Below are 25,980 nucleotides of genomic sequence, written 5' to 3' on the forward strand. Positions count from 1 at the left end.
TGACTGAAGCGACTACTGACCAAGGTCAAACGATATGACTGAAAGTTTTGTAACCGTGACTGGCTGGACCTCGCGGTCTGACTGTTTTGTCAACCCTGGAGATGTTGTGGTGTTGACAGTTGAGTTACAGAGCTTTGGTTTTGACAGGGTTATGTGTGTGTTTGTGTGTGTCTGTTACATAAGGAGGTAGGAATAAACACAGTGAACAAACACACAGGCCAGAATTGATAAATCACTGTTACTCTTACTAATGAGCTCGCTGCAGGACTGGAAACCACAGCTCCATCCATCTGGGCGACCCTCGGTTACATAATGTTTCCTACGTGAGGGGCGCTCACTTTTCAAACGTATGGAGGAGATTTCTAAAATCCCTGTCCATGAACCAAACACTGGCATCACGCTGCTGAACAAAGACATTTTTGTGCTTCCTCCTGGATGAATGGCCCAATTTAGGAGCTTCTGGAGTAACTCTGTCTGTGGTGGGTGGTGAGTGGAAAACTGAGAGTTTAAGCACATGAATCCTGCATTCAGGAAGGATTCTGGGAAAAAGCTCTGCATATGTTTATGCTTACAATCAGCTTGACCACTGCTCTTAGCTCTCTCCTTCCTCGTGGCTTTTTTTCTCGTCTGAGTGCGAGCGAGAAGCAGCTGCTGCTTTATCCACATGAGGCAGACATTTTTATCACTCTGTGCTGTTTGGAGTCAGAGGAACTAAAGGTTTTTATTTTCACATGCGTCAGTCAGCCATCAAAATGTCACATTACACCAGAGACTCCAACGTGAGGCCCCAGATATGTAGAAGAGGTGACTTCTGGCTGAGTGGTTTACTTTCAGGTTGATAGAGATCGGTTTGTGACGTGAACACAGGCGGCAGTTTATTCCTCATATGTGAGACTTCTGTCAGAGAGAGTAAGAGGAAAAACATCTTGAGACTGGCCATCAAAAATTCGTAAACTGCTCCAAAAAGTCGGAGCCACACAAATTGCTGAATGTTTTGATAAAGATAATAAAGAATCATGAATATGAGATAACTTATTTTGATAGTTTTGATGAAAATAATTGTTTCAGGTGTGTTCCCAAAGCAGGTGAAACAACTTTTCATATTACTGTAAAGTTTGGTATATAAGTAGTGCCATCAGGTGATTTAAAAAATTGATCTTATTAATCATACAATTTGTAATTAATTATTCTAATTAATTTTAATTTCATTTAATTTCATATCTGCTTAAGGTCCCCAAATAAATAATTCGAAATCTAGGAAATTAGAAAATTACAGTACGTGACTAATCAAGTGAATACGCAAAGAAGATTTGTAGAGTAACGTTTTTTCAGTTGTCTTATATTAAAATGTCCATGTTTACTGCCATTGACGTCTATAGAGGCGGGGTCTGGTGGAGCTTGTCAATCAAAATCATGCTTGTAAACTACTGTGGGTGAGAGTGGTGCACTCTTTGGATGAGAGCTCAGCATGGATATGGGGAGAAGATGTGAGATGTGAGATGTGAGATGACAGAGACAGCGAGACGCTGCGAGTCAAAAAAGTTCAGGCAGCTCTCACTCCATCTGAGGATGTGTCATGGTAATTCAGAGAGAAAGATCGGCACCATCGTGAGAAAAGACGACGGAGATCATGGAGACGATCAAAAGATGAAGCGCCCGAAATGACCCCAATCAAAAAAGCACGTTTTGTCTGTTTTTTGGATTAAAAACAGAAAGAGAGTCATAAATTAAGAGAGTCAAGTCTTCTTAGGTAGTTTTGGTGTTTACATAGTCATAGAAAACAATATTATTTAGGTCTCAAAAGATTGTTCAAGATGCTCTGAAAATGTCTGGCAGCCAATGAGGTAACTTCATAAACTAATTAACGGGTTAAAGTGACAGCCCTATATATAAGATCAACTTTTATTGCCTTTTTTCCCCCACACAAAAAGTCTATTCTCCAGTAAGCCTTAAAGCACTCCCTTTTCATGTCAGAGGGGAGTGAACATCGCCATTAGCTCTGCGCAAGTTCCCAAGCAAGATTGATAAATGAAGGCCACTGAGAGGTGAATAAGTTGTTGGTGCCATTTCTACCATCTTTTCTTCATTCTACCATGGCTAAATGTTGAGATTAAAGCTCCTGTGGTAAACTTTCAGCTCATGCTACTTTGGCGCCCCCTGTGGACAAAGCAGTGTCTCTTTCTAGGTTTTGCTTTCTAGCAAAAAAAAAAGAAAATTCACCCTGCTTTCTTTGAAAAGTCAAACGTGTGACTCGTCACAAGTGTTTACTGTGAGACTGTACACAAAGGCTTCTCTTTAACGTAATGAGAGTTGTTTTGCCTGAAACCTTCCCCAAGGCAAATGTGACATATGTGAGAAAACTACAGAACAGGAACCGGTTCATCATCTACAATGGTTTTGATTTGCTTTTGTGGGTCACGAAAAGCATCAGAACTTATCTTAGATCAATATCCCACTAAAAAGTCTTCACCGGAGCTTTAAAGTAGCTCTTTCTGACTGTGTTTTAGGAGTTTCTGCCTCCTTCATGCTGCTCTGTTTAGTTTTCACAGAAGATTTTTAAGTTATCTGACAGAAACTCTGCTGGAGTCATTTTCTGAAGCCAGTCTGTGATTGGTTAAGGGTTGAAGTAATGACTTAATAACACCAAAGATGTCATCAGCGCTCTAAAAGGCTATTAGACCATTCAAACGCCCATTCATCTAACGAAAAACTTCAACTTTTATCCAGTTTGTGCTTTACACCCTCAATTTAGTGGAATGGCTTTAAAGTAGCTAAATTACAGATGATGAGGTTGAGATCTACGAGATGCTACGTGACCTAAATTACGTCCTGAATGCTGGAGTGTGAGAGAGAAGTTGGCGCCTAAGCCAGGGTGAGTGAGTCAGTGGGTTTATGGGTTGATGCATCTGCATATTTGTGTATCTAAGAGAGACAACATCAGCCCCCCTGTGGGTCGAGCTCTGCCTCCTGTGGATAGACGCCCTGTTTGCTACACAGAGTCATACTTTGGCTGTGTTGTGCATCAACTTGGAGACACCTACTTTTCCAAAACACCGCAGGTTTTACTAGAGTTTGGCATCGCTGGATGGTGCAGTTGCGAAATAGTGGGATGCGAAAAAAAAAAGCAGATGTTTGGCGTCTTGAGAGGAACTCCTGGAAGAGACGAACTTCTGCTCTGACAACTCTGAAGCACACCGTTTATAAAAATGGGCTGATAATGTGCGATTATTTAATCATGACTCAGCAAAACCTGACTCTGATTCAACTGAAAATAAAAGGGATGTTTGTCTGAAATGTCAGAAAAGTGGAAAATGAAGTCGAGATGGATCAGAAAGTACAAATGAGCTGTTAAACTCTCGATTCTGTCATCGGATGGCACTGGTGTGGGTGCTGGCTAATTCCTGGCGATCAGAATAATGCCTCCTTCCAGTACAAACAAGCACTTAACTGTGACTAATAAGAGAAATAAAAACTAATCACATAGAAATTCAGTCAAAAACCTGAAGAGTCATTGTTGTCTCACAGTTACAGATAACTCGAGCTGCTTTTAGCTCATCTTTATGACATCTATCTTTGGAAACCCTCCGGTCCTTCCTAAACAGAGGATCCCTCTGGAAGGGTTTTATCTCTTTCCATACCATATTAAACTGCGTTTACGAGCCTCTCTCCTCTTAAAAAAAAAAGAGGCCAGAGAACATTGCATAACTCTGGAGAAGTCGATGCAGGGGGGAGCCACGAAAACAAACCATCTCTGTTTGCAAAGACGAGCGGGGGATCCGTAAAAACAGGTTGGACTCAAAGGTGTGTAATAGAGCCTCCGCTCAAAGTTTTCCTATCCTGTCTTCTCTTCCAGCTGGATGTTTTATTCTTAGCTCCTGGGAGGTGTGTGTGTATGTGTGTGTGTTGGGTCGGGGGTCTGCAAAAGCTGGGCTAGGAAATACTTGGGCCCGGTGCCACGTTAGTGGCGTTACATAAGCAGTGTTGATGGTAGAAGAGCCGCTGGTATTAAGAAGACCATGTCAGCGCCCTTATTATGACAACCAGGACATGGACACGGCCAGTTAGCCAAAGTTTGCATTAAACACTTTGACCTGATGTTACTTCCAGACTGATGAAGTAAGTTACAGCAGGATTTAAAGAAAAGATGCAGCCGGTGAGGATGGACGGGCTGCGGTATCAGGGCACGGTGAGAAAGTAGGCCAGGTGAAAAATGGATCCAGTCTTTCCGTTTATAGCCTGCGGGGCTGTGTGCAGACACAGATCCTCCAGGTGAAGGAAAAGTTCAGTTTACTCTTTGAGAAAAAGGGATAAGTTAAAGCTCCTGTGAGGAGTTTTAAACCATCAGCAACAATTCTATGTCTTAACTTTAAATTCCTGTGACAACTTTTTAATTTTTCTGCAGGAAATACTCACAGCATGTGCATTTTTTGGTTGTTAAACGAAAGTTAAATGAATTTTTTTTGTGTCAGCAAAGAGATGCAATGTATGGCATTGTCCAGAGGGGGCGCCATAACTGACACGAATAGAAAGTTCCTCATAGGAGCTTTAAATCATTGAAAGTGCTGAAACTGAAACTACTGCAGCAATAATAGCATCAAAAACAGACACAGCGTTGTTCCTTCAATAACAGAGGAACGCTGTGTCTGATTTATGAGATTTCAAGAGTTTGTAGCAAAAATTAGAAACTTCACTGCAGCAAAAGGAGAAGATATGAAGAGGCTTTCTCTATAAAAAGGTGACTCATGGGACGACGTTTGTTCAATCCAGCTGAAAACTAGAAAAGCAGAGAGAGAGTGCAGACCACCACCAAGCATATTGTGATTGTAACCAACACTTTAGTCCTACTTTAATGTTATACTCCCTTTCAGCAGACTGTCTGCTACAATTTGGTGTTAGTTGCAGGTTTGTACAATAATTTGTTTCCTGACAGTGTTGAAAATGATGATGACCCAGTACACATTCTGGATCTTAGTATCCAGAATATGGTCAGGATCTGGATCGTACGTTTAGATCTGTCAGAAATGATTGTTTTGCAAAGCAATCTGACCATTTATTGTGGAGGTATATACACATATGGTGAAAACGGCCCTATCTCACAATGATAAAGAGTCCTTTAAAAAATCCTGCATCCAGACAGTGATCCAGATCACCTCCAAAATTGAATCACTTCTTTCTTGTCCCATTTTGAATATTTCCTGAAATCAAATCAAGATTAGTGTGTTACTTTTTGAGTTATGTTGCTACAGACAGACAGACAAACTCTCCCAAAAACATAACCTCCTTGGTGGTGGAGGTAAATATGGGATAGTTTCAATCAAGAAGAGTATTTTTCATTGCAAACTGCAGTTGGGAAAAGAAGACGGAGATCATGTTGTGATAGGTAGAGACTTCCCTAACCTCTGTTTGAACCTTTTCAGGACCGTAAAGGTAGTTCTTCTTGTCATTACCTCCTCATTGAACATGCTGTTAACAGGCCATAACTCTTGAGCTGCAGATGAGAACAGAGGAGCCCTGAAGATACAGACCAGAGTTCACAGAGACCTCTAATGACAGAAGAGACTGGACAGGGCCAAACTCCTGTCCCTGAGAGGACGTGAGAAGGACCCTGCCAAGATTTAGGATTGAGGTCAGAAGCAAAGGAGGAGAAAATAAAACAGTCTGACCTCACTCCTCCCTGAGTTTGACTGACACACACATTTCACAAACACGCACGTAGGCCCTCGCTCCGGTACAGTGATGCATTTAGATGTTTGCAGGTGAGAACTGAGGCGGCACTGTGCTCTTTCCGGGGAAAAGCTGACATGTTCTGTAAATGGAGCGGCCAGAGAGAGGTGAGCCATTAATCTCATAAGGATTGAGGACTCTGACTGCTGCTCTCACTCTGGCTAGCTGACCTCTTGACTCGTGGCGCCCGGCTAATTAACTGCACGGGTAGAGAGACCTAGATGCAGGATTACGCTATGTGAGGTGCGTCAGAGGAGAAAAGAGGCCTTTAAAAGAGTTTTCCATTAGGCTTTGAGCTTTTTTCTGGATGTTATAAAAGTCTGACTGATACTGAAGTCCTACAAACAAACATCTGACGACCTGAGATCTGCTGCTGCACTTGCCTGGTCTCGTTGTAACATTACAACATCATTTACATAAGCTCACATCTCCCTTTGGTTGGGATATTGCTTCACACATAAAGATCAGGATTCCTCTAAAAGCTCTGTCTTTACTCCGTTGTTCCAAACATCTCACAACATGCCCACTGTTTGCTTTTAAAACGCACTTAAAGCTCATGAAATTCTTCTATAAACTCTTCTCCTACAGTCCTTTAAGACCCACTTTTCTTAAATAATCCTCCCGCCTTTCAAACTGAGATTTGCATTGCGCAATTATAGTAACCGCTAACTTTTCCTTGCACGCTACTAGCCATACAAGTCTTCCTCGCTCTTACGTAACAGCTCTGCATTGTCGTGTTTTGCCTCTTTTAAGGTAGATTGAGGTAAATGACAAAGCTGCTTGTTGATGTCTAATAAGTTGTAAACTGCAGTGGCTTTAAAGTGAACGCAGTCAACAAGGCGGGAATCATCACAGATTTATCACCAATGTCTCTAACACCTCTCAGCCGACCTCTGAGGCATCTCAGGTCGAAGTTAAATATAAAGCAAGAGGACAAGAGGACGTCTTCCTCCAATCTTATCAGAGAGGCCTGAGAGCTTTAAAAAGAGTCCACTGGTGGTTCAGGAGAAAGAAGGAAGAAACAAACACGTTGTATTCTTCAGCAAACCCATCCGACCGCAGAAGGATCACAAGATGCCTGAAGGAGACGTCAAGTCAAACGTTTGTCCTCAACAAATACTCAAAACAGCTCAGACAACACAAGGGCTGTGAGAAACACGATGGCATGTTTTAGTTTAGTGATAGTGTGTCAACTAAAAATGACCTACATGCTGTCTCAAAAATATGTTTGAGATCACGTGAGGGGAAACAAAGGATGAGAGTTTAAAGTCTTACAAGGTTAAGAGATCATGTCACAGTTGTCAGTGTTTTTTAATGTTTTTTTTATGTTTTTTTTTTCTAATTTTTTAGCATTTTTAGCATTTTGTTTCTAATCTCTGCATTTTTCATTCTATGTCACATGTATCTCTCTCACAGATTGTCTCCCACAGGCTGTATACAGTTTAAAATTTGTAAAAACTGAAAACTGAGGACTGCAAATTATAAGAACACTAATCTTTGATATCACGTTACTCTGTGTAAAAATTGCTGCGCAGCGGAAAAATGAAAAAAAAAAAAAAAAGAAAAAAAAAAAAAGGATCATGTCACAATTGAAACCCAGGAAATTAAGGGCCTTAAATCATATAAATATATTAGTAATATATTTATTTTAATCTCAATCTGACAGTCTGGGATTGGTTCCTTCTGACTTTGCCCACTTTACAAAAAAAATAAATAAAAAAATAAAAAATAAAATAAAATACATGATTCTTCTAATCCACACAGATGGCTAAAATACCACTTACCAGGTTAATTTCTCTCATAGTATACATTTGGTTAGCTTTAAAAATGTCCTAACATGCCTCGATCTTATCTGTGTTGAGAGAAAGTTATCGCCATTGTGCAAATATTTTGCAAAATTGTCACTGAGCACATTCTCCTGTCACTTCAGGTATTTCCCCTCTATATATATTTCATGTATTTGTTTCTTTAAACATCCCAAAACTGCTGTTTAACCTGCTCATGTGTAGGGTCAAAAGACTTCTCAGGTAACATGTGAGTTTAGCAACAGGGCCCCTGAAGATCTAAGAGGAAACCCTGAATTTAAGCTGTGCAAGAATTCAATATTAAAGTGATGTTAACATGAGATTCTCTCACAAATAATCAGCAGGTGTAAAAACAGTGTGTCAAGTGCACAGCGGACTAAACAGCCTGTCGTCCTGCGTCACAGTCACGTCGTCTGAAGAAGTGGAAGCAGTGGGCTGTTAAACCTGATTAAACTGAGTCAACAGGTTCAGGACAAAGTGGGGGTCACGAACAATCATGTGCACGGACATCTTCACTTTAACATGCTTCTCTGATCACTTCCTGCTGCAGGAATCAAACAGTCCTACATCTTTGCATGCTTTAAGTACATTTTTAGCATCATGTTCATCATTATTCCAAACCTCTCAGGTTTTTAACAGCAGGCTTATGAAACAGCTTCTGTTTCAACCACATGAAACCCAACTGATAAAACAATTACCATCGTTCCTTTAAAACAGTTACAGTAATTATCATTTGAGTTATGGTACAGACTACAGGCCTCAACTCATCCCTGACAATACGCATCTGACGAGTTTTAAAGGTATGTCCCTCCTGGGCGGATTCCTGAGAGCTTCTGGCGCCACTAACAGTGTTTGCACATACTTGTTTTTATTGTTTATACAGTATGTGTGTCACATATGAAGACTTTTCCCAACAGAAGTGTAAAACAACAAGTCTAAAGTAGCTAAAGGATCCCAAACATTTGCTCTTTCGCTAATTCCACGTTACTTTAACATGATTTAGAAAATTGCTACCATCTTGGGCCTCTAAAATCAACCGTATCTCCTCTCTCAGGTTGGAAAATACAAGTACAAACATTAAAGTTTGAACTGTCCAGATGCTGAAACCTCCAAACATCTGTTCCTCATATCAGAACAATATGTTAAGCATTGTAGGGAGCTGGTATTTGACAGGGATTTGAGCAGGAGAGCGTAGGAGCTCAGCCGTTTGAAGTTGTTATAACCTCGGGCTCAGCATGCAGGAAACGTGCGCTTTCATTCCAGAGCATTTTTTAATATTATTTTTCATGAAGCTGAGGGAATAAAACAGAGTTTTCTTCATTTTCCATCATTCTTTTATTCGCTTCTGGTTTATTTTCTATCTGTTTTTTGGGAAAAGTGAAGCGTAGCGTGGAGCGTGCGTCACATGTGGAAAGTGAGCGTTTGGTAACTTGTTTATTTGTGCTCCACTTCAGCTGTGAGGGCTGCTGCAGCGTACTGTTACACTCACTAACAACGACATGCTATCAGGTGCCTCTCACATCCTGGACCGGATACAGTTTTAGTATCCTCAGAGGTGGCATGCAACGGCTGGCTCTGATCAGGGGTAAAGAAACAACATGAAAGATTTATGAATCATCTCCTGACGGTTTTCTGATGAGGAGGTAAAATGTGTGATATCCTTAGATTCACAGGAGTCAGGAATAAATCTAAACCGAGATAGCAAAGGTCAGATCTACGAGGGAAGCAAACCAATTATTTCTGTTGACTGAGAAAACACCGTACACGTGTTTGTTGATGGGTATCACCAGCTCCCAGACGCCAAACAGGTAGAGTCATTACTGCACACCAATGGCTGATTCATCCATGGCGACTCAGTGCACTTTTACACCCCCGACACCTTCATCCTGCACGCTCCGGCACACATGGTCAGTTCAGAAATGACCAGAGGTTACCCCACCGGGCAGCGTTTCCCCCTGGCCCCAAAGCCGCAACAGCTTTTAAAACTGGTTTGTTTAGGAAGTAGGACTCGGGACCCTGCGGGGCAGAGAAGTGCTGGTCGACCACGTGTTTTCACCCCTAAAGGAACGCACATCACAGCGTCAATAACAACACTGTTTCGTATGAGGGGGAAAGTTCAGAAGCATGTGCTGAAACATTAAGTCAATTAACTGATTGAAAAACAAGAGAAGCTGACATTAAAAGTGTGGACGTTCTCTTTCAGGGCAGCAGGAAGCTTACGTCAGTATCTTCCTGTCTGACACAGATTGTGGCCAAGCTTTTTATAGTTTAATCTCACAGACTGTGACACGCAATTAACCTGCACGAATGCTATTATTAGATTCTGAACAAAGGCTCAGATGTCTCATTGTTATGTAAAATACTTTTGTTGCGCATTGACAATCAAAGGAGGATGAGCTGAGCTATAAATACTCAGATGAGATGGATTTACAGAATTTACCGCACGCATGTTCCTCTAAAACAGATATGATAACCGTAATCACGCAGATCCCTTCAAACAAATGGATATTGATGTTATAAAATGATCTCTAAAGCCGTGTGCCACGTAACAAGCTTTCCATCGAGCTGCATATTTTAAAGACATGAAGCAGAGATGGTGGTTGTATAAAATATAGGTCACCAGAACTTCTCTGACGGGAAAACTTCCATCACGCCCAGAGCGATCAGAGGAATCGATGTACAGAGAGAGACTAATAAAAGCAGTGAGTCAGCCGGAGACGGAGCCAACAGAACATTAAAACATTTAAAGTCTAACAGCTCAGTGATTATATCTTAGGTATGGAAACCAGTTTCAGATCAGATTTTCCTCGTAGTGTTCCCACTTTGAGGCTGGCAGAGCTTCATGGCGCTCCAGGTGTAATGCAAAGTACAACAACTCTGACTATTAAAAAACGTTGTTGCTAGGCGCCGACTAAATGGACACAATGTCTCTTTATCTATTTGTCTGGAGATCCTACATGTAACCATGGCTGCATTGTTTACATATGAAATCAGCTGTTAGCAGCTTGTAGCATGTCAATGCTAACTGGTGCAAGGCCTGATGTTTCCCACAAGGTGAGGATGACGTGCTGGTTCTCAGGTGTGAGCTAAGAAGTGATGACATCAACCTGTCCTTCCATCCATCGTTATTGGGAACGGAAGATCTATTTCCAATAAGATGGATGAGCTAGCCGTGCTAACCCAGCAACAGAGAGAATGCTAGAAGGAAGAGTAGCATCATGCTATTCACAGACATGGCTAACGGAGCTAACACCAGATACCAACGCTACATTGGAAGAACAGGAGACAGAGACTGAACAGACTGCTGAAGAAGCTCAGTCCTGGGCCCTGTGGAGGTGGAGGCTGGCTGAACTGGACAATGATGGACAAGCTGTCATCATCTATTTTCTTATGGACCTTTCTGCACTTTCTATACACTTTCTTACTTTTTTTTTTTTGATTGGCGCTGTGACTCCTGAATTTCCCCTCTGGGCTAAAAAAAAGTATTTTCTAGTCTATTCTGTTGGATTCTATCCCATTAGTGCTCCATGAGAACGTAGCTATAGGGACATTTTTAAGAGTGCATGTGTGACAGGGGCTAATCCCCAGCTCTAAGGCACAGAAAAACATTTCCCACTGAGCTCACAAACACCCCTAAAAGCCCGAGGCTCTTGCACACACAGTCACAAACTGCCTCAACTTGTACCTACAGCATCCACCCTGCTAACACTCCATCACAGCTGCCCCTGATACACACTGTTATCTAGTTTCAGAGCTGTTTGGCACAAGCAGACTGCTCGGTACACTCAGTCCAGGACAGGTTCGACCGTACAGGTAAAAAGTAGTACAGCTTTCCTCTGCAGCTTGATGCACACAAACAAAAACTTGCCATGTGTGAGTGTACACTATCTTTTTGGGCCCCTTCTCTCCTCAGAGGACACTGCAGCCCCTGATAAGCCGGGTCTGTCTGGAGCGTGGGCCCTGCGAGGAGAGACAGTGTTGATGTTGGCTACAGAAGAACTGATAGGAAGCCCACAGCTTGTGTTATGTCACCGAACACTAGCCACATTCAGATAAAGGTTACACAGCGAGGTTTGTATGAGGCCCAGGGGCGAGAAGGAGAGAGATGCTTCTGAGTTTAACAGTCAGTGCCAAAACTCGATTTATGCTTCTGTGTTTAACCTAATAACGTTTTACTGCCTCGATTTAATCTGCTGCTATTACACCAGCTGAGAAATGCGTGCTGGAACGTGAAGCCTGCTGCTCAACACAATAATGGCCCCAAATCTCACACCAGCAGGGGAGATGTTAATCTAGAAACCCCCTCGACCCCCTTTTGTCCTTAAGTAACTTTGTGTCCTCTGGCCACCTGAAACCAAGCACGACACCGGTCTTAGAAAATGATTTTTCCTTAATGGTGCGCCAAATTTTCTTCAATGGGGACAAATTTAATACGTGGACTATGGACTAAGATTAGTGTCACCAGAAACTGAATTTGAATTGTTGTATTGAATTTAAAAAGCATGATCTGAGTTAAACTTAGTGTTTTGTAATTGTATGGCCTCTTTAAAAACTCAACTTGCTATGTCCCTTTGATTCAAAAATACAAAAAGAAATTTCAGTTTAGCATGGCATGACCATTAATGTCATCTACACACGTAAGGTATGCCTCCTTGTGGATGCTGAATTTTCAAGTGGGTTAAATACAGTTTGAAAGCAAATTAATTCAATGACAAAACATTGAATTTGATGATTCAAGTACAGTTTCTAGTGGCAAAAATCTCAGCTTATAGTGGACTCCTCTACTACTGAGCCATGCTATTGTAATATAAGAAGAGTGTGTGAAACTGTCTGGTTATGTTTGCAGCTGTGTTTTTACATTTTTTTTGTTTCTGCATGTCCAGAGATCCTATGTGTAACCAAGGTTACATTGTTTACACACAAGATTTCAGCTATTAGCAGCCTGTAGCATGTCGATGCTAATCTGTGCTAGGCCTGATGTTCTCCATGAGCTGAGGAGACAGAGGCGAGGATGGTGTGCTGGTACTGCAGTTTTCTAAGAAGAGATGTCATTGACCTTTCCTTCCATTAAGGAGAATATGAGAGCTATCTCCAGTAAGATGGAGGAGGTAGCAATGCTAACCTAGCACCAGAGGGAATACCAGCAGGGCAGCATCATGCTACTCAAAGACGTGGCTAATGGAGCTAATACCTGACACAAAAGCGACACTGGAAGGATTTCACCTGTTGTGAGCAGACTGGCGAATGATGGCCAAGCTGTCATCTCTGATGGGCATGTTTTCTAGCTGACACTTATATTATTCTATTCATATATTCTTGGATTTTTTTGCACCATAAACTTTCTTGTATTTCTGCTGTGATTGAGTTTCCCTTTCAAGATTAAGTACATTCTATTCTATTCGATTCTATTCTATTTTATTCTATTCTATGAGACAGAGGAGAGGTATCACACAAATACAATCCACTTTCACTTCCACCCTGACCAATGTGCAGAAAACTGTAATCACAGTGGCAAGAGCAAAAACCAGCAGAGTTAACCTGCTGTCAGAACACACAAAATGTTAAAACGAACTGTGCTGAAGCTCAGAGCTCCAACACACAAGTTTATTAAATTATATTGAGCTGGACTGAGTCCAAAATTTAATGGATTCTTCTTGGCCTGAGCTTCACCTTTCCTCTGAGTTCTATGAAAACAGGGCCAGGTTTTTGTTCCATAACCATGCCAACAAAAACACGACAGAGAAATAAATAGAGATGAATTATGCACGAGTTGATAAAGGTGATAGTTGTCTTGTATGTCTTGTTTTTATCCATTCAGATGCAAAAGAAATAAACAGAAGAGTCATTCAGCTGCAACGTCCTCTAAAAAAAATCAGGTAAATTATTTCTGAATAATTTATGCATAAATAGATTTTTAGTTTTGTAGTGTAGTGGATCAAATGTATAGAGAGATTGGAGTTTTATAGACCAGCAGGTTTAAGTTTGGAGCTGTTTCCAGAAGAGCTCAGAAACATCCCAGGTGGCAGCTACCTGGCAACCCTCACCTCCCACTGCCTCACAGGTGACTCAGGTGCTGTATAGGCAACATAAACCTGCTCTGAAGGACATGCAGACACAATAAAAAATGGATGGCGCTCCCCTGCTGCTTCCATTCATCCACAGTGAGGTAAAGTTTACAACCTGCTGTAAGTCGCCTGCACAGAAACCCCTGTTTCTGTCCAGCTAAATGCAGCAGCACTGTAGCTACTGAGTAACCAACAGGAATGAAAGCACTGAGGCATAGATCCTTTTTGGGTGAGCCCTCTTAAAGGGCATCGGTTGCACAATCCCTGATCTTTTTTAAGGGCAGCTTCCAGCTGTTTCCTGCTGCAGATATTTGGACACTTATTTTCTCTTCGTTTTGGACCAAAAACTAGCACACACACCCTCACAGCGTCACGCTCTACATGAGCAGCACGTGCTTCTCCACCACAGTCACCTGTGTTTGCAGAGATATCTTTATGAGGGCTGCGTGTTTAATCCTAGACGAGCTTGAGTGCATTTTAAAAATACATCAGCGCCTACTGTTACCAATTAGCTGATTCCTTGATGAATAAACACTGGCTGAGTGGGTTTTCTGCTGATCCTGACATACCAAGGTGTAAAAGTTAATGCACCCCTTGTGTGGCTTGTTAGATGTCAGAGCACTTTTTAGTGGAAGCCTTTCTTTTTTAAAAACACATAAAAGTTTAATATGTGCTATAATTAATCTGTTTCTCTTTGCTGCTGTGTGCTACAAGTGGGAAGTTTAAATGTAGAGGTCAGCACGTTGCTTTTAATGGGACAATTAGTCAGGAATTAAATGAGGATAAAATATTAAACCAAGGCAAAGTCAGTGTCAAGGGATTCCAGACTTGTAGAAGACATTTTATTTATCTATTTTTTTTTGTGTCAGTGGAATTTTAGTTCTATGTTTGCAAATCGTTTTGCTTTCCATTTTGCTCCAAGAATGATCCAATGGAAGGTTAATAAGCATGCTAGCCAAATAGCATTACTTCTTTTGTGTGTTTTTTCATCAAGTGTTTAGTTAACGTTTTGTAAGAGAAGGGGGCAGATGCAACAAGATTTTTCTTCTTTCTGCTTCTTTTCATTCATTTCAGACGTATTTTTTAATATTTATATTGCATGAGTTTATTTTTTTATAACAATCTGAATGAAATAAAGATGAACTATAACTATAACAATCAGTGCATGCTAATTTTTTGCACATTACTACAAATTAAGCATGTGATATTGCATTTATACAACAGTTTCAAAAGCCACATTCAAATCCAAAAACTTTATTTGTACTCGATGGAAAAATTGAATTCACACAACTAACCTAGCTTGTGGTGCAATAGCATTACATGTGCAATAAATTTCTAATATCTAATCATTTTCCAGGGCTTTTTAATAATTTTAAAAGTCATGGGACGATAAATGAATACATGCATCTGCAAATAGCTGCACATTCAAAGTGCATTTAATATGAAAAAGTATTACAATTTCATTTAGCTAAACCCTAAAGTGCTTGAAAAAAAATATTTTGAGTTTGAAGATTTGTCTCTCTTGCGTGTTTGGTGTCTGTATTTGAGAGCTTTTCTTGTTAAGCACTTTGTAAACCCATGTTTTTTAAGGGTGCTACGTAAATATGTTGTCAACTGACATTGTCATATTGTGGTCGATAAGTGTATCCATAACTGATACCAATACTGGAGTACCAAAATACAAGGAATTTTCAAAATTGGAAACTTTTCATGGGTAATTTGGGGAATTTACATCACCTCATTTACCTAGTCATATACATGTATAAGATTAAAAGTTTTGGTTTGGTATAAGCAAACATGTCTAATGCATTTTTTTCTAATCAAGTCAAAGGAATAAAAAATAAATCTTAAGTTCAGAGCCAAAATTTTGCAGGAATTTTTAAATTTTTTTTGACCATAATGGCAACAAAACACAGAAAATTTCGTATATTTCCGAACCTAAATTTCCCCAAATTGTGAACCAATACCAACAATTATGAGTTAATGAGACCGATAACTGATATTTGGAACAATCTGCCTTTATATTAAAATCAAAATCTTTCTGTAAATATGAAGAATATGCCCTGCATTTTGAAAACAAAGCAACTTTATCACCATCAATGACAGACGCATTCATGAAACAACAATAAAGTTAAAGTTTCTGAAAACCACACACCTTTAAAAGCTCAGATTTCTCGCCTCAGTAGCAGTTAGTGTTAGTATGACATTAGGTAAGATGGGTTAGGTAAGGTGAGTGAGAGGAACAGACACACCTGTAGCTCAGCCAAAGTAGCACACTGTTATTTACACATTTTAGCAGCGACTGGTGAGATAAAATGCCAATACAGATGATCAGCCAAATGCCAAATTAGACCCGATAATCGCTAGGGCTAATAATAGTTTAAGATTTAATCAGGTTTGTTTACAGTTTATTTGTCTCTGTTCCTCTTTTATCCCTTGTTTATCTGGCTAATTTAAGCTCAGAGGAGCCCTGTTTCCACTAAGTGCTCACTGCTCTGTTGTATTATTAGCAGCCAGTCTTCATGAGCAGTGACACGAGCCTGGTCTTATTATTCTAAACAGGCTGAGCTTTGGTGTTACATGTCATGGAAGAATCCAAACGCATTGTTTACTTTTTGTGTTCCAGCACAAAACGTTCCACCGGACACCGCCCGGACAGACCTGTGTTCGGTGTAACCGCTCCGACAATGAAGTGAGATGGTAAAATATGATCAGAGAATCAGCTGCTGTCCTGTGGGAGGGTGAATCAGGTGAAGCAGATGCCTCTCCAATCTGTAGAGCTGAACCTCCCGGCCTGCAGATTACAGCTCAGGCTGTGTAATACATAGTTAAAAGGGCTTAAAGCATTTCTACCTGACTTGTAATGACGCACCTTCAGCTGCTGCTCTGTCAACATTACAGAGGAGAGTGTGTTTAACCACCAACAGCCTGCTTTTGTTTCCGGTTCAGCAGTATGGGGCACATGGGGCGAGACTGAGCACTGATTTTGCTTAATAAATGCAGCCGCAGCCGAGACTTTGAGGTTAACTTATCACAACAGTAACCATATCAACAACGGCCACCTTTAAGCTCATTAGCGGAGATTAAAGCAGCTTAACTGGGCCCATGTCTCCACTACAGAGATGAAAAAGCATGCTTGTTTCCAATACGGCACACTGGCGCAGAGCCCAAGCACCTTTCACGCCACAGAAGTTAGCAGCAAAGGTAGCTTTTAAAGTCAGAGCACAAACACAGAGAGACCCCCTGCTGGGGTTTAACTCCAGGGTTTAAAACATCCACTACAAAGCAGGTAAAGGGAACATCTGTGCCCCTGAAAGCCTGGGAGTGTCTCTGTGTCTCCCTCCTTGAAGCAGACACCTGTTGAGTGAACTGACAGGTGGCCTCTTGAGGAGGAAGTCCCAACCTGCTGCTGCTGCTGCTTCTGCTGGAGCTTGAGCCTTGAGGGCAGCTTCTCTTCAGCCTGCATGAATAATCCCTGACTGTCTTTGTGCCACTGCCTCCTGACAAAGACTGCCTCTGTGTGCTCAATTTTTAAAATACTTCCACTACCTTGAGGGATATTGGATAACTATTTATGCAACAAGTGGAAAAGTATTTGTGGAACAATTCCCCTGAGAGGTAGCACCAAAAGATGCTTCCCATCATGTGTGCTTGTTTACATCCAGGTAGTAGAGTGTGATAAATATCAAATAGCTTGTAAATCTAGTGCAGACAAGTGTGTGTAAAGTTAAAATTCCTGGTTAAGGGTCTGAAAATGAGCTGATGAGGACAAATGGGATTAAACAGGACCGTGTCTTGTGTCCCATGTCAGTGGCACAGTCGGTTTCCAGGTTTAGAAAGTAGGAGGGCACAACTTCACACCTAAGACGACTCAGAAGCTTCCAGACACTGGCACCTACACTCACATTGCACGCAACATCAAAGCAAGGATGGAGTTAAATCTTTAATTCCTCAACTGTGCCATTGAGCTGTAACGGTGGCAGATGTGGCCCAGGCTGTTTGGTGCCTTCATGCCAAGCAGAGAGGACACTTTTTCATGACTGGACAGAAAAAGAAAGGTTTACTTTAGGTGTTTACATAAAACACATGAGCGGCACATGATCTGCACTTGATCTCTTTGTCTCGTTCTGTAAGATGAAACGATACCAAAGCATAAATTGGACGATAACCACTCAGGAATAGTGATCATGGCTTATGAAAGCTGGCTATAAATGACCTTTAGCCTGTCCGGTCTTGCACGTGAGGCGTTCAGAGAGCTCGCCTTGGTGTCACCGGTTGTTAATGAAAACAGAGATTAGAGGGGATCACGGCACACAGGCAGGCAGAGTGGTTCAGGAGGAGCTGGCTGCTGACAGGATGACCTGTGTTACCAAGAACGGGCCTGACACAGCCCGACTCAAGGTCAACAAGAAATAATAATCAAAAGATTAGCTGCTGCACATCTACTCTGCAGGCCTCAGAGGAGTCTAGGAGCTGAGTGGAGCAGGGAAACTATCAGCACATGCAGATATGACAGAGGTTTGAAGGAAAGGAAGAGAAACTCGAGATCTCTGGAGCAACTTTGGTGTAGAAATGCTCCCAAAATATCCTGTCCTATATGTCAGATGACCACTTTTGACACATTTCCATTGGTTTAATCAAGTTTTTCAACTTCAAAGTGAGATTTAAGATTCTACAGTGACATATAAGTAAGCATGTCCTACCTGTAGCTCACACCATGCCACCTCCACTGTCGTCTCTGTGTCCAGCCCTTTATAAACCGTCTTGAAAGACCCTCTCCCGATCTCTATGTTGAATTTCAGGTATCTTCCATCAGGAGACGTCGCCACAGCTTTGGTCTCCACATCCTCCTTCTCCTCCTGCTCCCACTGAGTATCAAACGTGATGCGAGACAGGATCTTGTTCTGCTTGTTTTGGAGCTCATTCTCAGACTCCGAACTCACGTCCTGGACGTTGGATCTCTGCACTGAGTCCCAGTTCCCACTGAGGGACCCGGTGTCTGGCTCCTGGCTGCAGGGGGGAGTGTTGGAGCTGGTGCCCGGGCTGGAGACTGGGGACGGAGACGCTGGAGAGTCGTCAGTTTTCTCATCCTCTGCTCTGGATTCAGACAACGGCAGAGATAAAATGTTCTCAGCAGACCAGGACAGGGCTTTGGAGAGGGCGCCGCTGTACAGAGGCGAGTCGATATCCATGCTGATTTTCTGCAGCCCATAAGAGTTCCTCCGTGCGCCCAAACCGTGCGTCCTCAGCACGGATGGCACCCGGGATAAGCAGTCCTCGCTCATATCCAAAGGGAGGCCTGGGAAACCGCGTCCTGGTATCTCAACCTGTGCGTGCGACATTGTAGCAGCTTCAAAACCTTCTTGATTAGGATCCTAGATGAAGAAACGTAACAGAATCAGTAGAGTACCGTTACTGTAACTTCATAGTTACTTTTCCATGATGTCAGTGAAGTCAGCAGCAGGTAAATCGCAAACCAACAGGTTTATAACATCACTAACAAGACTGGGTTAAACATGCATTTCTACACGGTGTTCCTCGACTTTACCTGTAGCAGAAATCAACCTTTAAAGCCATGTTTTAGTTCCTGAAAAGCACAAAAAGTTATAAAAATTGAACTTACTCATTGCTGCTGCTGCGTAAAAACACAATTCATAAACGCACTGCGCTCATCCACGCTAAATCTAGTGCACAATTCCCATCAAATGATCCGAGAAGTCTTCCTTTTCCCTTCACTAAGTCCTCAGCCATAACCTCCGCTGAAAGGACAGCGCTGCCTATATCAACAGCGCTCAGGAGGGCTGTGCGTCCTGTGCGCTCCGGGTACGCGCTCCCGACTCCGCCCCTCGCTGCTTTGACGCGCGAATGAGAGAAACCAGGGGGGTTAATTATGGAGCACTGTCCAAGAAAAGTTTGCAAACCTGGAGACTTTAAAACCTTAACTGTTCAATAAAGTGATTTCTGTTTATTTTTAACTATTCACGCGTAACTGGTGTCCAAAACGTTCCGTGAATCCTACGCTGAGTTAATTTTATTTTCATTTTTATTTTACAAAGGATTTAAACGTTTTGTAGATTTCTTGTTAAAGTTATGGAAAAGTGCCAAACAAGTTTTTTTCCTGCAGGCGAACAGGATATCCTCTCTGTATATTGGCACCTCATTAACCAGCGCGACCTCTCTCGTTTCTCTGAATTCAGTCCCTTCTGATGAGTCACATCTCCGCAGGTTGCTCGCCGCTTGCCGTCATTTGATCATCTGAATGACGGAGATATGCCACCTCTATCGAACCCTTACGCAGTGTGCAAGACTAACCTGCAGGGGGCGCCACACCGCTGCTCGAACCAGCTTCTGAAACATGACACCTTTATCAGACAAGGCCACTCTGCCGAGCCCCACCTGTCCTCACACAGCGCACACTGAGCCTTATCAGGAACCACACACAGGATTCCCTGGAGCTGTATCGAGCACATGATGTGAGAGGACTTTTCTGATGTATGAAGACATCCAGTACAGCTGCAGGCAGAAAGTAGAGCATGAAAACATCTCCATCACTGTGGAGCCACTCTGCACGTCTCCACTCAGCAGGCGCTGCTGACATTATCAGACACAACAACTGACACGATTCAAGAGTGTTACAGACCTTCAGAGGAACAAAAACAATCAAGTGTAGCAAATTTCTAGTTTATTTTCCTACAGGATATGAAAAAGAAAGTTGGATATTCAGAGAGAGAGAGAAACAGGAGTGTCACAGTAGCTACTGCACAACGATAGGATGACAGCAATCTGTACATGAAGTCCACTTTTATTAAACTCAGCTGAGTTGAGGATCGATGGTCCGACTCCCTGTGGTGTTCCTCTTTTGGAAGCATTTATGCTGTAAATAAAAAGTCCCCCTGGTGTTGCATTCTGGGATTTCTTTGGGATGCTTTGTTTGGAGGAGGAACGTCAGCCGAGCAACAAGTCCAGAGCTAATCACACCGAGGGAATGTGTTAACAGGATAAAACTAGTCGTATTTACAGTTAAGAAAGTAAGGTTACAGCTGCTGGGGGAGACTCCCCCCAGAGAATCCAGAAACGATCATGTTTACTCCCCTGATAGACTCATTGCATTTTCAAATATTGACAGCTTGAAGCACGCTGCCTTTTAAATGCTCTTTTTTTACCCCTTACACATACAAATGATAAACTTTCTGTTTGATAAAAAGGCTTTGAACTCGGGCAAACCAAAAGGCAACAACAACACAGGACCAGCATCCTCGGCTGGGTGTTCAGGTTCACCTTGTGTAGCCTCAGGCGGCTAAACCTTAAAAATTTCCCTGTTAAGGTCGAGTATGATGGCTCCCAGATAGAGTGTGTGTGATTCCAGCACCGTTTCAGAAGAATTTGACACCCTTCCCGTCATCCATGGAGAAGATCTCCGCTTTGCCTTCGGTTTGTAGAGCCTGGAGTGAGCGCAGTAGCATCCAGTCTTCTAAACCGTGGAACTCTGCAGAGACAAAGAGTGCTGTTAAAATAATCCACATGAAAAGCTTGATGCTTGATTTAAACTTTGATCGGAAATTTCAACGGTAAAATTCAGAGATTTAAAGGAAATTGACATGTTTCAATTGTATCTTACCTTCACCTTGTGTGTCATCACCGTTGGATAATTCGTAAAGTGTAAACACTGAGTTGACCATCCCGTTTTTGGAAACCTAAAATTCCAACGAAACAGAACAAAAGTTGGGTCAGGAAAGGTCGAACATCAGAACTACTTTACTCTGACAGCATTTAAATCTTGCAGAGATTATCCCTAAATATCAACACCTGAACTAAATCTCTTTTAAAATAAAAAAATACATATATGTTATGAAGGCAGTTGATGAGATATCTTAGTCAGATCTGTTCTTAGCACTCAGTAGCTGTCAAAGTTTTTAATCACATTGCATTTGTGTATATATTTGAGAGAAGCATTGATGAGTTCTCCTCTTAAATTAGTTTAAAAAAAACCTTTGATATCTACTCCTCATTTTGTAACAATTTCCACTTTTTCGTCCGCTCCTTGTCTTTCTTTCTTTTTTTTTTTCTTAATTAACAAAAAGGCTTAAGAAAACCCTGTATGTTTGAATGTCTGAAGTGCAAGGCAATTTCCCACATTAGGATGTCCGTTAGGCTGTGCAATATTCTCCCACTAAACTGCCGTGTACAATACCACATTCAACTGATTGTCACCAACACTTTAGCCCTACTTTAATGTTATACTCCCTTTCAGCTGACTGTCTGCTGCAATTTGGTGTTAGTTGCAGGTTTGTACGATAATTTGTTTCCTGACAGAGTTGAAAGTTATGCTGACCCAGTACATATTTCTTATTCTGGATCTTAGTATCCAGAATATTGCCAGGATCTGGATCGTACTTTGACATCCGTCAGAAATAATGGTGACCTTGTCTTGTTTTGTTTTGCAAAGCAATCCGCATTCATCGTGGAGTTATATACACATATGGTGAAAACGTCCCTATCTCACAATGATAAAGAATCCTTAAAAAAAATCCTGGATCTTGACGGTGATCCAGATCACCTCCAAAAGGTAATCACTCCTTCCTTATCCCGTTTAGAAGATTTCCTGCAAATTTCATCAAGATCCATTGGTAACTTTTTGAGTTGTGTTGTTCACAGACAAACAAACTGTCCCAAAAACATTAACTCCTTGGCGGAAGTTTTTTCATCTTCCATTCATGCTTGATGCTCTTTTGTGTTACCCTAATTTTGTGCTGTAAAATTGGAGCAGCTTGACATCACAATCTTCTTCAGGACGAATAAAGTTTTATCTTTTCTTCTCTTTTCTTTCAAAGTGAAGCACTTTAAAATCAAGGACACCCTCCTAAGAGGAACGTAGGACCCATAAACGTTACATTATGTTTCAGCAGGACAACAGTAGCCATGAGTGTCATCAACAAATGCTTTTGATTCAAATCACTCCGATTCTGCAGATGTCAATTTGTATCACTAAGATCTTATCTGTGATTATCTCTGAGGCTTTAATAACACAAACCTATGATCTTTCTTTCACAGCACTGAGCCTTTCTGCTCCTAATGCAGCTCTTATTTGATGCTTTTAGAGAACACTTCATTCTTTCCATTTGTCCTCTGTCAGCCTCTCTAATGCACCGACATGTACACAGAAAGCACAGTATGTCTCTAAAGTTTGATGACTCACCCACTGGTATATGAGCTTTCCCCATTCCTCCGGTCGTCTCCACATGACTAAACAACGAGACTTGTTTTTGTCCAACCACTCAAGGTTCCCTGGAGTCAGACAAACAATGATGATAAACACTTGTTGCCCATCATGTGAATTCTGCTGTAATCGAAAAACTGAGCAAACATCAACACAGAACAAACTTTACCTTTTTTCCTCAGCTCCTCAAAAACAACCTGGATGGCTTCCATCGACAGTTTTCCTGGAAATCAGTTAAGGATGAACAGAAAACACAAAATGTACAGGAGAACAAGCCGTGTGTTGTTATAAAAAATGTTTCATCCTGCTCTCAGCGTGCTAATGTGGAAACTGAAACAATATTTCATCATAGCTCTTCAGAAAGTTTGAATAGTGATAAAAAATAATGCAACATAATGAGATGATTTGCTTTTTTGTTTGCAAGATTATTTTCTCCCTACTTTCTTTTTGTACATGTAATGTTTATAAGCCGGCTGTGAGTCATAAAACTAAAGCAAACAAGCTTATGTAGAGAAAAGTGTGCAGTGGGGTGAGCAAGACCTCATAGTCTTTCTATTTATTAATCAGGGGGACTATAAATTCACTTTTAGATTTCATATCTATGCCAGCCGTCACAAAGTTTATGAAGATGAAAACCTGATCCTAAACGTTATCATCCTGCTGCTCAAAGTATAATTTCATGAGCTTGAACAAAGATTAGAAAAAAGCTTGGATGAAATCTGAATTATCAGGATACGTTCTATCTTCTTGTTGTTGAAAACGGGACTCTCCTGAGCCTCCATGACGTCCAGGGTGTAGAGTTTGTGATGCCGGCAGTAGGATAGAGCCAGGGAGCACCAGGCCGCCAGCTGCTTCTGTCTCGTGTCAACATTGGGCTGTAGTCTGTAAACAAACAGACGAGCAAACTATGTAACATCTCCTCTATGAATGTCAAAAACATGCATGTTTTTATAACCAAAGAGTAAAAAGAAGGACAACTCTACACTGCAACTTTCAAAATGTCATAACATATTTTTTGTTGCTTGGACCAAATGTTTTCTTTTAACTTATTTTTCTGCTAACATTCTGGCTTTTTCGATAATTACTTGTGAAGCACTTTGAATTGCATTGTTGCTGAGCTATTTATAAACTTGCCTTGCAAAACAAAAATGTAGAGCTGACATTATTAGACCTGCAGACAGCCTTAGCTTCAAATTATAAGCCAGACTTTAACACCCAACATTTGTGTTAGAAGTAAAATGCCCTTATTCTCTTGTGACTAAAATGTGAGAAAATCTCTTAAGTCAGATTCCAAAATCTTGTGAAAAATCTTTAAATCACAGTGAAGGCTGTTGTTGCCATTGTGTAACCCCAGTGGTTAAGAAATAAAATAAGGCGATGGAAAATCCAAATGAATCTGCTATGTGAAAGGAACCCACCCACATCTACAGAAAGTAGATAGACTGTTTCTTTATTTGCAGGAGCATTCCCTGAACTATTGTCCTGTTTCAGTCCTTATATTTATTTTAACCCATATTTCCGATGAGAAAAGGTTGCAGCAGAATTACATGTAGAATTACATATACAGCTATTTTCCACACATTATCTGTCATTTTCTCACATTGACTGTGAGTGTTTCTTAAGCTCTTCTTAGGGAAAAAAAAAAAAAAACTTATCAAAGGTTTTTGAGTTGCACCTGAAGTGGGTACCAGATTTTGGGGGTTTGGGGGTTTGGGGGTGTGGGGGGTGCAGGGCAGTGCCTCTCCTGGCCGCCCTTCTGTACACGCCCCTTTCCAGAGGATGAGCTACAGACAAACATGGATGAGTTGCTCTCATCGGGTGTTGGTTGCAGCTATAGAAATAGCGTTGGCCCATAAATAAATACCTTGACTTTTGGAACACAAACCTAAAATCAAATCAGGTCACATATCCTGCTAAGTCACAATTTAATACGTCACGCTGACTGAATGTAGTTGATGTAATAATATTTTTGTTTTGGTCGCAGAAGCGTGAAGAAAGTGTTGGCTATCTGAACAGCTAACCATAGCTAACAGATATACCAACTTCCTGACTAAACAGGAACACACCGACACAATTTAACCACATTTATCCACATCTACACACAGTCAAGCCTCAATGTTTTAACGTGAAGTTGTTACAACCGTTTCAGGAGCCAGACACAGGGTGTGTAAATCACTTCCCTAGCAGTCCGTTTGATTAGCCATTTGGCTGCTAACGAGAAGATAGTTCGCTAATTAGCTAACTTTAGTTCCGTATAAGAAGAAAAAATAAAGACAGGTTAATAATATAAGTCTTGGGTGAAAAATGTTTCATAAAAAGTTAACTCACGTGAAAAACGGAGGGAAATTATACTGCCACGGCCACTCAAAACTCATCTCAGTGGATGCGGTGCTAACAGCTGACAGAATCCGGAAAAGCGTCCCACCTCCAAATGAGTCCGACTCACCACATAATTACTCACTGACTGTATTAAAAATAAAAAAAACTATCATGAAATTTCAGTGTTTCTTCCCTTGGAAAAAATCACTTACACTCTGAAAAATAAACAAGATCTATTTCACAGCATTTGGGAGCCTTTTATTCAATATCTTAGGGACAATGACTTGTCTAGTTTGCTCGGGGAGGATAGGGAGAAATGATATACATTGCTGATTTCTCTACAGAAGGAAATGTTCCTTTGACCATGTACTCTCGAAGTGTAAATGTTTACAATATTGTTTAAATATTATACTTTTATGTTTTGTATAAATTCATTTATATTTGTATTTGCTGTACTGATCTTTATTATTGTCCTTTTTATTTTTTACTATTATTTTATCTTATTTATTTTTATATTTTATTAAGTTAAGGATGGGTCAAATGTTTTACAATGTAAATGTCAAAAAAAAACTTAAACACATTGTTAAAAAAAAAAGAAACAAGAAATTACTATTTAAAAAAAAAAAAAAAAAAGAAATGAAACGAAACAAAACAAAACAATACAATCAAATGGAAAATAAATTAAAATGAATCCCGTACTAAAATGCCAAAACTTAAATTTAAATAAATTTTTGATAGAAATTGGATTAATCTGCATTTTTAAGAAACAAAAACCTGCCCTGTATTTTTTCTCATGCTTAATATATTAATATATATATATTTTTAATAATAAACAAGTACCCTTAAAACC

At 40.9% G+C, this 25,980-nt stretch overlaps 2 protein-coding genes across 2 annotated transcripts in view; both read right to left on the reverse strand.

Moving 5' to 3' along the window:
- The window catches only part of wnk4a (WNK lysine deficient protein kinase 4a), a 46,811-nt gene extending 27,384 nt beyond the window's left edge, over positions 1 to 19,427 (reverse strand). Inside the window, exons 1-2 of the mRNA XM_074663281.1 lie at positions 19,218 to 19,427; positions 18,298 to 18,969 (exon numbers count right to left, since the gene is read on the reverse strand). Of these exons, the coding sequence (XP_074519382.1) occupies positions 18,298 to 18,936 (639 nt within the window). The 5' untranslated portion in view covers positions 18,937 to 18,969; positions 19,218 to 19,427. The remainder of the gene's footprint in view (positions 1 to 18,297; positions 18,970 to 19,217) is intronic.
- Positions 19,428 to 20,265: 838 nt separating this feature from the next.
- vps25 (vacuolar protein sorting 25 homolog) lies at positions 20,266 to 25,256 on the reverse strand. Its single transcript, XM_074663392.1, has 6 exons — positions 25,140 to 25,256; positions 23,548 to 23,693; positions 22,981 to 23,034; positions 22,791 to 22,879; positions 21,213 to 21,288; positions 20,266 to 21,080 (listed from the first exon to the last, which is right to left on the reverse strand). The coding sequence occupies exons 1-6, from the start codon at positions 25,184 to 25,186 to the stop codon at positions 20,968 to 20,970; spliced, it is 525 nt and encodes a 174-aa protein (XP_074519493.1). The 5' UTR covers positions 25,187 to 25,256; the 3' UTR covers positions 20,266 to 20,967.
- Positions 25,257 to 25,980: the final 724 nt, after the last annotated feature.

The sequence above is a fragment of the Halichoeres trimaculatus genome, unplaced genomic scaffold (genome assembly GCF_033239565.1).
Source record: "Halichoeres trimaculatus isolate MK-OKI-2021-1 unplaced genomic scaffold, fHalTri1.1 fHalTri1_scaffold_23, whole genome shotgun sequence".
Classification (NCBI taxonomy): Eukaryota; Metazoa; Chordata; class Actinopteri; order Labriformes; family Labridae; genus Halichoeres; species Halichoeres trimaculatus.